Raw genomic sequence first — 14,743 nt, 5'->3', positions numbered from 1 at the left:
CCACTTATGTGGATTTGGGTCGCAAGGGAAACAGCATGGAAAAGTCCAGATTTCCCTCTCCACAGCCACTTCCTCCAGCTCTTCCGGAGGAGAGCCTGCAACGTTTTCAGGCCTGAATGATTCCCAAGACATTTGAGTGAATATTCCAGACTGACGAGATGAAAGTTGAAGGAGGAGTGGGCCAAAATATCCCCACAGAGATGTGAAAGTGTCATTGCCAACTATACAAATGTTTGTAGAAAACGCTTGATTTTAGTTGTTGCTGCTGAGGGTGGCCCAACCAACTTTAGGCGCAATTACTTTTCACACACGGCCAGGTAGCTTTGAATAGTTTTTTCCCCCCCTTGATCAATAAAATCACCATTTATAAACTGCATTTCAATGTTTACTTGGGTTATCATTGTCTGATATTTACATTTATTTGAAGATCTTAAACATTGAAGTGGGGGAGCTATGCAGAAGATAAGAATTTGAGAAGGGTGCAAATACTTTTTTCACAGCACTGGAGCTCACTATTAGCCATCCACCTGGGCCCCCTTCAGTTTGGGGCTCTTGGCAATTGCCTTGCTTGCCTGGCCGCGATACTGTATGAACCCAAGTAGTGTTTTATTATGGGATATTTGTGCTCGTCACGGATTGTGCATAATGACACCATCAAGCACCCATATGTGCAGGTGTCACAAGGACACCCTAAGCCGCAGTTTGACTTGGTTATCGTGTCATTAGACTTGCCGTCGCTTGTCTTAGACACATGAGTGAAGTGAGGGTTGGAGTTGTCACCCTATCACAACCCGATGTGTTGGCTCTGATGGTGGGGGAAGATGCAAAAATATTGTGAGGGTCTGCTGGGAATGTCACCATCAGAAGGAATTTCAACTCCCATCTCCAGCAGAACTTTGACCTTGGCCAGGGCAAGGCAAGGGACATTGAGTGGGCCCTGCCTCGAGTGTTCTGGCGGCGGACCAGAGCTGTGGCCGTAAGGTGGTCTGTGCCTGTTGTGGCAGTAATCCTCAAACCTGTAGGTGGACACAGATGGTGACAAATGCCTAAAAAGCTAAAGAAGGTCTATCAGGTCTTTTTGGCCTGGTGGACTCCAGATACAGCTGATGGGTACTGGCAGGCTAAGCTTAATTCAGCTTGGTCACTGAGCCAAAAACTCGTTTGCAGAGCCCATGGAGCACAAAATGTTGGTCCCCCATCTGGTGGCTTAGAAGAAGTTAAGTGGTGCATCATCAGCAGTGTGCATATATAGCTCGAGCATCTGGTCAGGATACCTCCTGAATGCCTCCCCAGTAAGGTCTTCTGGTCACATCCCACTGGAAGGAGGCTGCTGGGAAATAGCTCAATACTGGAGACTACGTTGTCTGTCAGGACTGAGATTGGAATAATATCACTGGACTTGATATTGGGCAGCCATGGCCCAATGGTTAAGATCATCGCCTGCCACCGTGGGGGACCTAGGTTCAAAACCCCGACTGGACCATCTGCCAACATCCCCCAGACTCACGGCTGTGGTGTCCTTGAGCAAGACACCGATACACCGATACCCCGAAATGCTCCCCGGGCGCTTCAGCTGCCCCCTACTCCAGTGTGTTCCACTAACATGTGTATGTGTTCGCTGTGATGGGTTAAATGCAGAGAACAAATTTCATGTGCACGCATGCATGTTCATGACAATAAAAGATGATTCTTCTTCTTCATATTGGTATTGACTGCCTTCCTTTCATATACAGCAAGCCATTTCACAGAAAATAAAAGCACTGCACAAGTTTTTTCCTGTCCTGGCACTTCAAAGTCTGTATAAGTATTGCATCCATAATTGCCAAACGCAGACATTCAAAATCATAATAAAGTGGAAAGCTTTCAAATTGCTTTCTTTTTCTATCACATCACAGTCGCAACCTCGCTTTCCCATTTCCGCACCACACGTGCACATCTTGCATGTTTTTGCACATATGTATGGTCTCTAAACATTAAGCCCATTCATGCCCCAGCTAACATATGATAATGATCTTTTATGACCTCCCAAATGCTCGCAGACACCATACATTATCTCTCAATCTCACTAAAGATGTTATTGGCAGACTATTCAAAGTACGTCAACATGTTGATGCCAAGGTACTTTTGCCACAAAGCTTAGCCTCTGTGAGCAAAATCAAGTGTCACCGCACTTGTAAGATCAGTTTTCATAAGGATATATTGTGTACGAAGGAAGTGCGAATGAGTGTCCGCTAATACTTGCACTATAGGCTCATTTGGATACAAAATGTGTCACACCTACCTCATTCACATACTGTATGTTTATTATACAAAAAGTCGAGGGTGCTTGGAAATTAAGCACACAATTAAAGAAAGGAAATAATATAACACTAGATTTCCATTTTAACTATTTTTTTTCCCAAGTAGTAGAATGAAATGCTGGTATAGAGCACCTAGCAATAAGCACATTAACAAAACAATATACTTTAATAATGGCAATGGTTAAACATGAGTTTGGAACCAAACATTTTTTTTTGTTTTGTTTTGTTTTTTTGTAAGTGAATAGTGGTGGAAAACACTGATGGTAGTCAAGTGGATAGCACATCTGCCTCACAGTTCTGGGCTTCAGGAGTCAAACCTCGGCTTGTGGAGTTAGCATGTTCACCAGCGGTGGCTGGCCAATGAGGCTGCTCGGAGCGCAGCCCTAGCACTGTAAGCTGTAACTGGTACGGAAAATGGATGGATGGATGGAAGTTAGATAATGAAAATGTAATGTTACAATAAAAATATAAATTATACATATACATACATACACATACACATACATACATATATTTGGATGAATAGGATAGATAGTGAACTGTTAATGATGAGTAAAATGTATTTGTTTATTGCCGTTGTCCCATTTCTTGATGTCATCCGGTTTGGGCGCTCAGCCGTTCTGCTCACTCTTTTACCATTAACGTCTTGTTAAATTCGGACACGCAGGGCGGGATCGTATACATTCCAAAAGATATTGCTGATTAGGGAGTCAAATTCCAGTCCTGGCAGCCCAAAACATTTATGTTACCGATTATGATTTACCGTTAACCCCCCCCACCCCCGTGGCATCAGCTGTGTCTGCTGATGCCATTTCCGGTCCCTTCCTCGCGTAGCCTACACGCTGCAGACTTTGGAGATGGCAGGAATCAAAGAGTGGAATTACTATTTATTGATTTCAAAGCAATTTTTAAGGGTGTGTTTTGGCCTCTGATTGATAACCATGGCTATATGAAATAGCTTTTAATTATGTTCCAAAGAAAAAAAATGTTGTTTGTTAATAGTGAACTGCGAATGGGCGAGGCTTCAGTGTAATTCAAAATGAACACTGAATGAACACTTCTATTCCAGAGGTCAGTAATTCCTGAAAATTTTACAATTATGGCAAGAGACTTCAAAAATAATGAGCCAAATCCTGTGGCCTCTTGCTCCAATAACAGGATGGGGTGTAACTGAGTCCAAGTGTAGATTTAAAAGGCATGACCAGTATAATCAAGAGCAATGTCTCTTTTATATAAGCAGCAGAGCAAAAACAACTAAACTCACCTAATTAAGTCACAGGACGTTAGCATGCGCGCACACACACACACGCACACACACACGCACACCCACACACACACACACACACACACAGAGCATGGGACATAACCAAAACAAAGCCCATGAGGTTGGGTTTTGGCCACCAGGAAAGTAGAAGGGTCATATACACCAACCTTCATTAGGTAAATTGAGGTGACAAGAGGATACATACATACATATATATATATATATAAATATATATATATAATCCTTTATTGTGGAAGAAACCATATTTTGGGTTTTTAGATTGTGGTTGAAATTGCAACCATGTTTTAAGGCAGATGTGATTTCTCCCAACCAAGCCACCAATAGAAATGATGGCTAAATTATTTGTCACATCAAATATATGTTTATGTCGATATGCATATCCTGTGGATTGGTGCACCACTTGCGGATTTGGGAAATGATGGAAGCTAATACCAAATATGACTATTTGCACAGTGGACTAGTCTTTCAGCTTCCATCATGTTTTTCTCCCAATGTTCTTGTATTGCCATACCATCCTGCAACCGTATAACCAGCCAATTCCACAAGTCACTGCCCTAGTTGGATCTTAGTATCTTGCAATGAAGGTGAGCAACAAGAATAGATTGTGTTGTCTGTCTGCAGAATAACATAGAAACATCAGCGCTGTTAAAGCAGACACAGCGTCTCCTGCACATTATTTCACATTTCATGATTCCTTTACTATTCCTGTACTTTTTAAATTGAGTGAAATCATTTAACGGTTTCAAACTGGATGTTCATGCAACTTATTCCAATTTCACCGAGTGAAAGAGGTCCTATTAGAAGAAAGTTTCGAGTGTAACTAATTGGATGTGGTCTTTTGACTCTTTTTGACCAAATCACAAGGTTGAACTTGGCAGCGTTGCTTCCCAAACCTGCCAAACAAATTTAGTCATACAGAGGTCAGGAGAGACAGACTAGACAATAAATCCTCATTTAGGAGATGGTCACTGACGTGTGACAAGTTGGCTTCCACTAGCGGGAACAAGATCAAGGACCACGGAGAAATGGAAACAAGTGTACTGTGATTCACCTCTGAAAGAAAAAAAAAAAAAAGTTTACTTTTGTGACCTTCAAGTTTATGTGGGAGATCAACAGAAACAGAAGGTGTCTGTAAGATTAGCAAACATTTGGAAGATTTTGTCATTATGTATCATTTGCTTAAAAACCAGCAAGGTACTGAAATCAATAACCCATTTTGCAGGTAAGACGTTTTAACCAGTGGTATTTATTTATGAAAAAAAAAAAAAATGGGAGCACCAACTACAAAGAAACAACAATGATGTGCAGTGGTGTCACTAGGTTGGGTTGGGGGGGGGGCTTCGGCCCCAGGAGATGCACATGATGTGTGTGAATGTTTCACAAACAGCCAATGAAGATGTAAAAATGGCTTTTTTTAACACTTTTGGACATATTTTAATGTTAATTGAAGACTCTCAAATTTACCCAATTACATTAGGTGTAAATGTGTGCATGAATGATTGTTGTTTGAATGATTGTTTGTTTATATGTGCCCTGCAATTTGCTGGCAACTCGTTAAGGGAGTACCCTGCCTCTCACCTGCAGTTAGATGAGAGAGCCTCCAGCATATGTGCCGCGACCCTAGTGAGGATAGATGGATGTATGGATGTACAGGAAAAATGAACTAAAATTTGCCTGACAGGCAGAACACGCTACAGGCCGGATTGTTCCACAGACCGTACGTTTGACACCCCTGTTAATGACCAACACAAACCCGCATATAATTGTGAAGTGAAAGGGAATTGCATGGTTTTAAAGTACTGTGCATTTTTAAGGTAAGTGTGGCATGCAAAGGTATTCAGCCCCTCTGAATCATCCATCCATCCATTTTCTGAGCCGCTTCTCCTCACTCGGGTCGCGGGCGTGCTGGAGCCTATCCCAGCTGTCATCGGGCAGGAGGCGGGGTACACCCTGAACTTGTTGCCAGCCAATCGCAGGGCACATAGGAACAAACAACCATTTATACTCACAGTCATGCCTACGGGCAATTTAGAGTCTCCAATTCATGCATGTTTTTGGGATGTGGGAAGAAACCGGAGTGCCCGGAGAAAACCCACGCAGGCACGGGGAGAACATGCAAACTCCACACAGGCGGGGCCGGGGATTGAACCCGGGTCCTCAGAACTGTGAGGCCAAATTAGAGAATTTCACACCCTAAAATCAAAGACGGCAAAGGCCTAATTCTCAGATGTTTCTAAAATATCCTGATTGATTATCCTGTGGTACGGGATGTGTGTGAAGAGTGATTTTTCTGCTCAGAGTTGACGGGGTGAGGCTGGCTACAGTATTATAAATAAACCTGTTCACTATTTAGGCTTGGGAATCCCTATGTGTGGTCCACACCAAGTTGGGCCAGGTCACGGACTTGCGTGCTTGTGATGTGAAACAGAATGAAAGCCAATTAAAAAGCAACCCGAAGCTCACGCTGTTGCCAGACTCAAACAGAGGAGCAACTTGTATTGAGCGTCTCTGAAGTCCATCCATCCGACCGTCTTCTACTTACAGTGTGTGGAGTTGGGTCAAGAGAAGCAGCATGGGGAACTCCAGAATATTCACTGGACTGACAAGCCCAACGTTGAACTTTTGGAAGGTGCAGTTCAGAAAAAGAACATCATACCAACAGTCAAATATGGTGTTGGCAGTATGATGACAGAATACGCTATAATGTAGTTGTACCTTGACTTAAGCGCACCCCAATTTACAAGTCACTCGGTTGATTTTTTTTCTTTCTTTGTGTGAGCCAAAAGTATAAGCAAGCTTTACTAGATACACCGTCACTTGAGTGAAATAAAAAAAAAAAAAAAGGAGTCCAACAGTCACACTTTCAACCATTTATTGAACAGGACAACACAAAGACAAAATAAAAACACTCAGAAGGAGCACAGAGGAGATGCTGACACTAAACCAACTATATGTGTACGGTATATCCGTTTTTCAAACAACTTTACAAGGTCATTTACAATTAAAACAGTTAATGAACAAAATAAAACTCATTCTTTTATACAGATGAAGTGCAATTTAAGAGAAAATGAATAAGTACATAAATAGAAAATACAAATTTCAATAACATGCAATAAAATAGAATAAAACTATTACCACTAAGAAAAGGCTAAATACTAAAATTATAAAACAAGGTTATTTCTTTCCATTCTCCTTTATTTTGTTTAATGTAAATTTTCAATACAGTGATGTTCATTAAAAACAATTTTAAAAAAATGTTGTTTGTTTGTTGGCATTTTAAAGGTGAAGTTTACAGTTTTCCAACTGCTGGCAAGATTTCAATGTAGCCTCACTTCACTACTCCCTTCCCCCGCCCTTATGTCTTTGACTAAAGCAAAGCCCCTCCCCTCCCTAACTTCAACATGCACTTTACATACTGTATGTTTACCCTTCTTTTGTCTTGGAATCTGCCCAATTCCTTCTTTTTAACATTTGTTGCTAACTCTGAGGGGGGGGGGGGGGGTAAATGTCAGTGGGGTGTACCGACAGCGAAGCTGCAGCATGCGGCCGCTTAGGTGTGCACGGGAAATGATTGACACACTCTTCAGTGACTACAATCTCTGACAGCCTGTTTTCAAATAATTACAATTAAATAGGTAGTAGAGGTACTCGATGGGGCCAGAGAGAGATGATTTTTCAAAACATTTTAATAATTTTCTACTGTAAGGTCATACAGGCAGCGTTAACATATATGGCATACAGTACGGTACCCTCGGGGGCCCTGAAGTCCTCCGGCTCTAGCCTTTTAGTTATTCCCAAAGTGAGGACTTCACACTCACGGTGGGGCATCATTCCAGCTTCAAGGCCTGTGGAACAGCCTGCCGGAGCACCTCAGGGCTGCAGAGAACGTTCACGTTTTGAAGACCCACCTTTTTAATCTATCCTTTATTTTCATTGAACATTGGGTTTTATATACTTATACTGTGTAGGTTTTTGTGGATTTTTATGATTATTTTATTATCTTACAGGTTTTCTCCTCTGCAATGGGAGCTGTGATAGCTGTGGTGGACAGTGGCCGCGGTCTGCAGACGGCTTCCTGAGATGCACTCTCTGTGCCCAGCCACAGGTCATTACATTATTACTATTGTTTTTATTTTTTACCTACGTGTGTGTGTCTGTGTGGATTAGTGACAGGAGGTGATTGATTTTAACTATGCATGTATGTATGTATGGATGAAAAGTAATTAGTTTCAATGGGGAAAATATATTTGATATCCGAGTAAATTGAGATACGCACCTGGTCTTGGACTGAATTATATCTCTCTGAATCGAAAAAATAATAATAATGTCACTCAGGAAATTGCTCCCAAAACATCAGACGACTTTTAAGCATTATGAAATGCGGAATATGATTATACACATTAATGCTGTAAGTCCTCTTTGTGGAGTGTAAAATGTGTATTAGATGAAAAAATAATGTTAGAGTCCTTTTGAAATGATTATGTATATATGTATTTTAGCACGCTGATTCCCCTAATGCACTGGTGTCAAACTGGTGGCTCGGGGGCCAGATTCGGCCCGCCACATCATAATTATGTGGCCCGCGAAACCAAATCATGTGCATCGACTTCGTGTTTCCAGTTCAAATACCAAAATTGCAAATTGCCTTCACTTTAAAAAATATTAAGATATTGCAAGCATTTTGTTTGTTACCGATGCTCTTTTTAAAATAAATTAAATAATACTGTAGTCGGGGCAAAGTTTTTACTGCCTTCTGATTTTAAAAGTAGCTATCCATCAATTTGTGTATATGTAATAATACGAAGCGATCCTACATTCATATGGGTCATAACGGCCATAAGTACGATGTGGCCCGCGAAAAAACATGAGTTTGACACCCCTGCCCTAATATATGAATATGAATATATAAAACTTGGAAAACATCCAACCTGTAGAGACGCACAATGAACAAGCGACGCTGCAAACACTGAACCCGTAAATGATCACTTGTAATCATCCCCTTTGGTGGAGGTAATGAAGTGTGAGTGGATTTTGGAGGAGGATGGGTCCTGTGCGTGCTCACCGGCCGAGAGGGCAGAAGAGCATCATCATCAGCCTATAAAAGAGACTCCAACACGCCAGAGGCAGCTTCCTCGTGCTCTTGCTCCCCGCGAGCTGCCTGTGAGGCGTCGAGTCCAGCGCGCACGTCGCAGCGGCTCTCCTCTCTTCTGCGCTCACGCTTCTTTTTTTTTTTTTTTTTTTTTGTGTGTGCTCTTTTTATAGAAACAGCTTCCACTTTTCTTCTAGTTTTCACGCTCTTCGCTGCTCTGTCATGCGTTTTGGACGGCGTGGATCTCAACGCATAAACTTGATTAAACGCAGCGTGGCGGCGCGCAACTTGACGTAAAGTTGACAATATGAGCAAATTCCCGATTTCGTCTGCGTTACAGACAACACGCAAGTAGTCTGCACTGTGGTCATGGACTATGGATGCTTTAAGTCTGTCCGTGAACGCGGTGTCCTACACTGTGGCGGCTGAGCTGAGCCCGATCGATGACCCGTTCACTGGACCCATCCACAACATCGCGCCGTGGAACTTCACCATTTTGGCCCTGCTCATGTTTGTGGTCACCTCCCTTTCTCTGAGCGAAAACTTCCTCGTCATGTTTGCCACATACAAGTTCAAACAACTCAGACAGCCGCTGAACTACATCATAGTGAATTTGGCCATAGCTGACTTTCTGGTCTCCCTCACAGGAGGACTCATAAGTTTCCTGACTAATGCCAGAGGATATTTCTTCCTGGGCCATTGGGCTTGTGTGGTGGAGGGCTTTGCTGTCACTTTTTTCGGTAGGTCCATGTCTTATTACTTTTACTCAGTTGCATGGTTGTGACACACAACTGACTTTGTGAAATAATGCTGTCATCTGCTTGTCAGGTTGGGGGGTGGGCGGGGTGGGGTGGGGGGGGGGGGGAACGGACAACCAACAAAGCAAACAAAACCAAACTGAAGTTTATGAAGACCTGAAACTGCAGGTTCGACTGCATTAATAAGGTAGCAATAACCTGTATCTTGACTTACTGTATCTAAGACAAAATGACTCAGGACTTTCTTCGGATTTGGGTCAAGGTTAAGACTTGAGACGTGCACAGTGACTTGATCTATCTCTAGTTGTGTGTGAACTTCCAGCTTCAGGTGTCAGCGTTGGAACATTGTTTTCTTCAAACGACTTTAAATGTGATTAATAATACGCTCCGCATGACACAAAAGTTGGCATCATCATTACATCGAGAACATCTGTTTATCATACCTTCTTTGCCATAATAGACCAGCAGACCCAGTTCACTGTCAAGAGTGTTGAAGAATGTTCATCCATTCAAAATAGTCATCAGAGTTAAGGAACACACCCAATGTCCAATTTTACTCGAGATAGTCACCGTTGAACATTAAAATCAAACTTATCAATATGCGCGAGTATACTTGGCTGGACAATGTAATAACATCCAGGCTCCTGCGTTGTTTTAACAGATTATTTTTTTTTTTTTTGTGGTGGGGGGTTGAGAGCTAGGCAGCACGGTGGCCGACTGGTTAGAGCGTCTGTCTCCCAGTTCTGAGGAGTGGGGTTCAATCCCCGGCCCCGCCTGTGTGGAGTTTGCATGTTCTCCCCTGTCCTGGTGTCCCTGCTCTCCTGTAATATGCCTCAAATGGAACACTGCACCCGAAACAAAGTCAGTGTGCCCAAAACGCAGAATTGAGTTACCAGCACCGTGACCACAGATTATGTTCAACAAAGTCAGTGAACTGGTCCAAGATCTGTGGTGAGAGTCTGATGAGGTCAGAATACAGTAAAAGTTGATTCAGCCAACGGCTCCCGATTGGATTTGGTGATAAAGTTAAAAATCTTGCCTTGGCACCATGAATGGCCGGCAGGTTACAGATGAATAAATCAAACGATTTCTTAATTACAGAGTTTGGAAATATTACTGTCAATGTAAAATGTTAAAATATTCTGCAGACACTATGATAAATCTAATACAATTATGTAAGGATATTATGCAAAAGTAAGTTTCCTGTATTACAAACTAAAATCCTCCAAGCAGAATTATACTGTGCTGTGTTAACTCGTACATATAGAAACACTTAAGGTATTGAGTAATATAGACGTTCCGAAATCCCCAAAACGTGAATTCACTTAAAACAAATATTGTAGTACATTTTTCTAGTACACTTGGATACATTTTTCTTTGGGGAATTATGACTACTTAGCCAGTGCAGCATTATTAAGATATAAGATATTTTGAAACAAAGGGCAGCTTTAATGGTGGCATAAAACACAATGGGTCTGATTTGCTAATGGTTTGTGCTTACAGAAACAGACGCAAATGTGATCGCTCACGCAATTGTGATGTGAAAGCTGATCTACTAACCAGGCACACCCAAGATTTCGTAGACAAACGTGCTCAGTTCATTTTGCGCATTCGCTGAAGAATATATGCAAATATATCAAATTCAGCACGCACAATGTGGTTTATCAAATTTGAGACGAATCGTAATGGCTAATTTCAAATCTTTAAATACCGCGTCTAAAAGGAAGGTGCAAACAGCACCGCTGTGTATAAAAATGAGGAGTAGGCACAGGCAAAATGAGAGGCGACTGGGTAAAAATCCCGGCCCGCCTGTGTGGAGTTTGCATGTTATCCCTGTGCCTGGGTGGGTTTTCTCCAGGTACTCCGGTTTGGTCCCACATCCCCAAAACATGTGTGGTAGGTTGATTGAACTCTAAATTGCCCGTAGGTGTGAATGTGAGTGCTAATGGTTGTTTGTTTAAATGTGCCCTGCGATGGGCCGGCGACCAGTTCAGGGTGTAGCCCGCCTCTCGCCCGAAGACAGCTGGGATAGGCTCCAGCACGCCCGTGACCCTAGTGAGGAGAAGCGGTACAGAAAATGGATGGATGGCCTTTTCCAAGAGCATTTTTTTTTTGTCCCAAGTTTGAAGTACAATGTTACTCAGAATGAACACTCTGGACAAGTTTAATCAAACAAAATGTCTTTTATGCCGTGCTGGCTTCACCAAAATTTGCGCAGCAAAAAAAATATTTTCTCTAACTAAGTTTGTTTGTCTTCCAATAACACTTCTAATTCCATCAGTTCACTTTTCTTTTTGCGCTTGCAGTGCACTCCCAAATGTTCCAAAGTGAAAACCATCAGCGCTACCTGAAGCAGAAAGTTCACTTTTTAAATACAGCTGTCTCTACCACTTTTACACCCGTTGCGAATAGATTGTGCAAATCTGCAAATATTTTTGCGTTAGTGAAGTTGCAATTCACTGCCCGGTATTTGAGATGTTAGTAAAAGATTAGTAAATCACACACAACACAGCCTAGACCATTGCGTGTGTTAGTGTAAACGCAATTGACCGCCCGCTGTTTGGGATCTGAGTAAATCAGGCGTCATGTGTTTGGAAGATGACAAAAAAAAAAAAAAAAAACTCCTCTTACATAATACATTAGCCCTGGGGGTATTATAGTTATGTGTAATCAATAGCTGCAATTGGCTGGCGACCAGGTCAGAGTGTACCGCCCGATGATAGCTGGGATAGGCTCCAGGATGCCCGCGATCCAAGTGAGGATAAGCGGTACAGAAAATGGATGGACGTCATCAATAGTATTGGAGAATTCAGTCGTGACTAGTCTCGTTTTAGGGGCCGACGGCTGTGTCGCTGTTTGTGGTCACCTGCGTTGGCGTGTAATGATAAATTAGAAATTGATTAAGATGAGCCGGATGAATAGTCTTCCCAATTATTTTGCTCACAATGTCAGTATTGAATAGATTAAGAGGCCGTGGTAACAAGATAAATTAATGTTCATGCGTGTGTGTTTGTATTTCTATAATCAATGCACCATTTTGACTTTTGTGGTTAAAAAAAAAAGACACAAAAGTGTCAGTTTCATTAGTGAATCTTTTTATCAGCTCATGTTTTTAACACGGGAAACATAATTGAACATCCTGGTTTCCACCACTCCCTTTTTTTCCTCTGCACTAAGCTCAGACACTGAGGGTCTGTGGTTGTGCAGAGAAAGGTAATTACCCGCTTGGTGAGAGAGAGTTATTACCATAATTAAAGGGATTTTTTTTTTCAGTCCATCATGAGGTAGCCTAATTCAACCACTGCTTCATTTAACTATTTCTATCATAAGTACCTTACTTACACATCGTTGGCTTTACAGAATTCGAGATGTGTTCTAAACAATAATAAATAGCTGCACTGTAACCAGGCCATCCCAGCTCCATATGTTACAAAGCATAACATAACAAAATGTAATCAAATTTTCAGTTAAGAGAGGGAAGATGCAGAAATCACACCCATGACACACGCTTAACATTATAACGTTAAGGAAATCTTTTATGTAATTGAATTACTGTATTGGATTGCAAATGAGACACACTGAGCGGTGATTATCACAGATATTAAAATGAACTTTTAAATGGGCATGGTGTTGTCTTCTGCGAAACTGGATAAAGGAAAGTCTGGACACACTTTGAGGTGACCGCATTGCTTCATCATTGGTTAAATATGTCGCATGATTTATGAACGTCATATTTTTGACCTTTTGCAAATTGATTTTTGGCAAAATGGTTTGTTTTCAGCCTGTAAGCTGTTCTGCTCTTCCCAGACAAGGGATTTGGTTTAATAATCCTATTTCTTTTAAAGTTCACTAACTGGCCGAGGTGATAATGTGTTTAAGATAAAATATACATACAGTATATTTTGAGGGTTCTGTAGAAAATATCCCTTAAAAATTTATTTTTAAAATTATTATTATTATTTTTTTAAATACTTACTTGCGTTGTAAGTCGAGAGGATAAAAAAGTATGGCGCCTGCACGTGCATGTCACTGTCCAGACTTTCCTATATACTGCCTTAGTCTTCTGTGGCTGGGCCACCGTGACCGACCTCCTGCTGTTCGCCTCAGGAATTGTAGCCCTGTGGTCTCTGGCCGTTCTGTCCTTCGAACGATTCTTCGTGATCTGCCGACCTCTGGGTAACATTCGACTGCAAGCCAAACACGCCGTCACGGGTCTGCTCTTCGTCTGGATCTTTTCCTTCGTTTGGACCTTCCCTCCAGTGCTGGGCTGGAACAGATACACTGTCAGCAAGATTGGAACAACCTGTGAGCCTGACTGGTAAGAAACGTCCATGTCTCAACAACAGTATATGTGACTTTAACCTTAAATTTAAGTTGACTTACAGTATTTCATAAATAGGGCTGCACGGTGGTTCCAAATGCCTAGAGTACATTATTGATTTAACTGAATTCTGGGGGCAGCAGTCAAGCCTACAACTGGGTAAAGAGACCATATAATAACCAAAATAATACTACTGAGCATGTTTAAAAAAGTTGAAAAGGTGTCTAAGAGTATAGAACGTGTTTATAAGAGTAAGTAAGTAAGTGAACACATAAGAGAGGTTAACAGGAGTGTGGGGAATATCAATAAGAGTCTGGGGAGGTTCATATAGCTTTCAAATATCTATAAAATCTGCAGATTTCACCTATTGCAGGTATGGTCTGGAACTTCCACGATAAACAAGCGATTACTGTAACATTTATTTGTCAATGCATCCCACTTGTGCTATTGGATTTACAGCATAGTGTAGTTGTGTGTCTACTGCCACGACACAGATTTGTTCTGTGAGTGTGCAGGAGACGGATCCATTTAATTTGGGACATGTGGTTAAATACCGCAGAAAGAAAGAAAGCCTATGATGGTCACTAAAATAACTTGAAAGTGACAAGACTGGTATTTTTTATAATGCGTATTGACATGCCACAAAGTTTCTGAGAGAATGGCCTTTGGAGAGATGAAACTAAATTGGCAAGCTTTTGGCATGCAAAAAAAAAAAAAAAAAAAACATACAAAGAAAAGAACACTGCACACAAAAAATAAATAAACTGGGGGGTGTGTTTAATTCTGAGAAAGCTGTTGCTCATGAGGAGTGGGCCACAATACATGGCGACAGGTGTACAAGTCTCCTTAAAAGTCATTACCTCAAAAGGCTGTGAAACAAAATATGAAGTTAAGGGCACCGTCATTGTTGTCCAGGCCAGCATCATCATTATTATTATTATTATTTGTTTTAAAATTCTGTTGGACTTAAATAAATAAACAAACAAATAC

The 14,743-nt window shown here is 41.5% G+C and overlaps 1 protein-coding gene across 3 annotated transcripts in view; it reads left to right on the top strand.

Moving 5' to 3' along the window:
- The first annotated feature begins 8,734 nt into the window (after window positions 1-8,734).
- valopa (vertebrate ancient long opsin a) overlaps window positions 8,735-14,743 on the top strand; it is a 29,456-nt gene continuing 23,447 nt past the window's right edge. For all 3 annotated transcript variants that reach the window (XM_061790499.1, XM_061790498.1, XM_061790497.1), the window contains exons 1-2: window positions 8,735-9,414; window positions 13,540-13,750. In XM_061790499.1, coding sequence (XP_061646483.1) covers window positions 9,051-9,414; window positions 13,540-13,750 — 575 coding nt within the window. In that variant the 5' untranslated portion in view covers window positions 8,735-9,050. The remainder of the gene's footprint in view (window positions 9,415-13,539; window positions 13,751-14,743) is intronic.

The sequence above is a fragment of the Phyllopteryx taeniolatus genome, chromosome 11 (genome assembly GCF_024500385.1).
Source record: "Phyllopteryx taeniolatus isolate TA_2022b chromosome 11, UOR_Ptae_1.2, whole genome shotgun sequence".
In the NCBI taxonomy this organism is placed as follows: Eukaryota; Metazoa; Chordata; class Actinopteri; order Syngnathiformes; family Syngnathidae; genus Phyllopteryx; species Phyllopteryx taeniolatus.
Note: the sequence above shows the minus strand (reverse complement) of the source record. Positions and strands in the feature narration are given on the sequence as shown.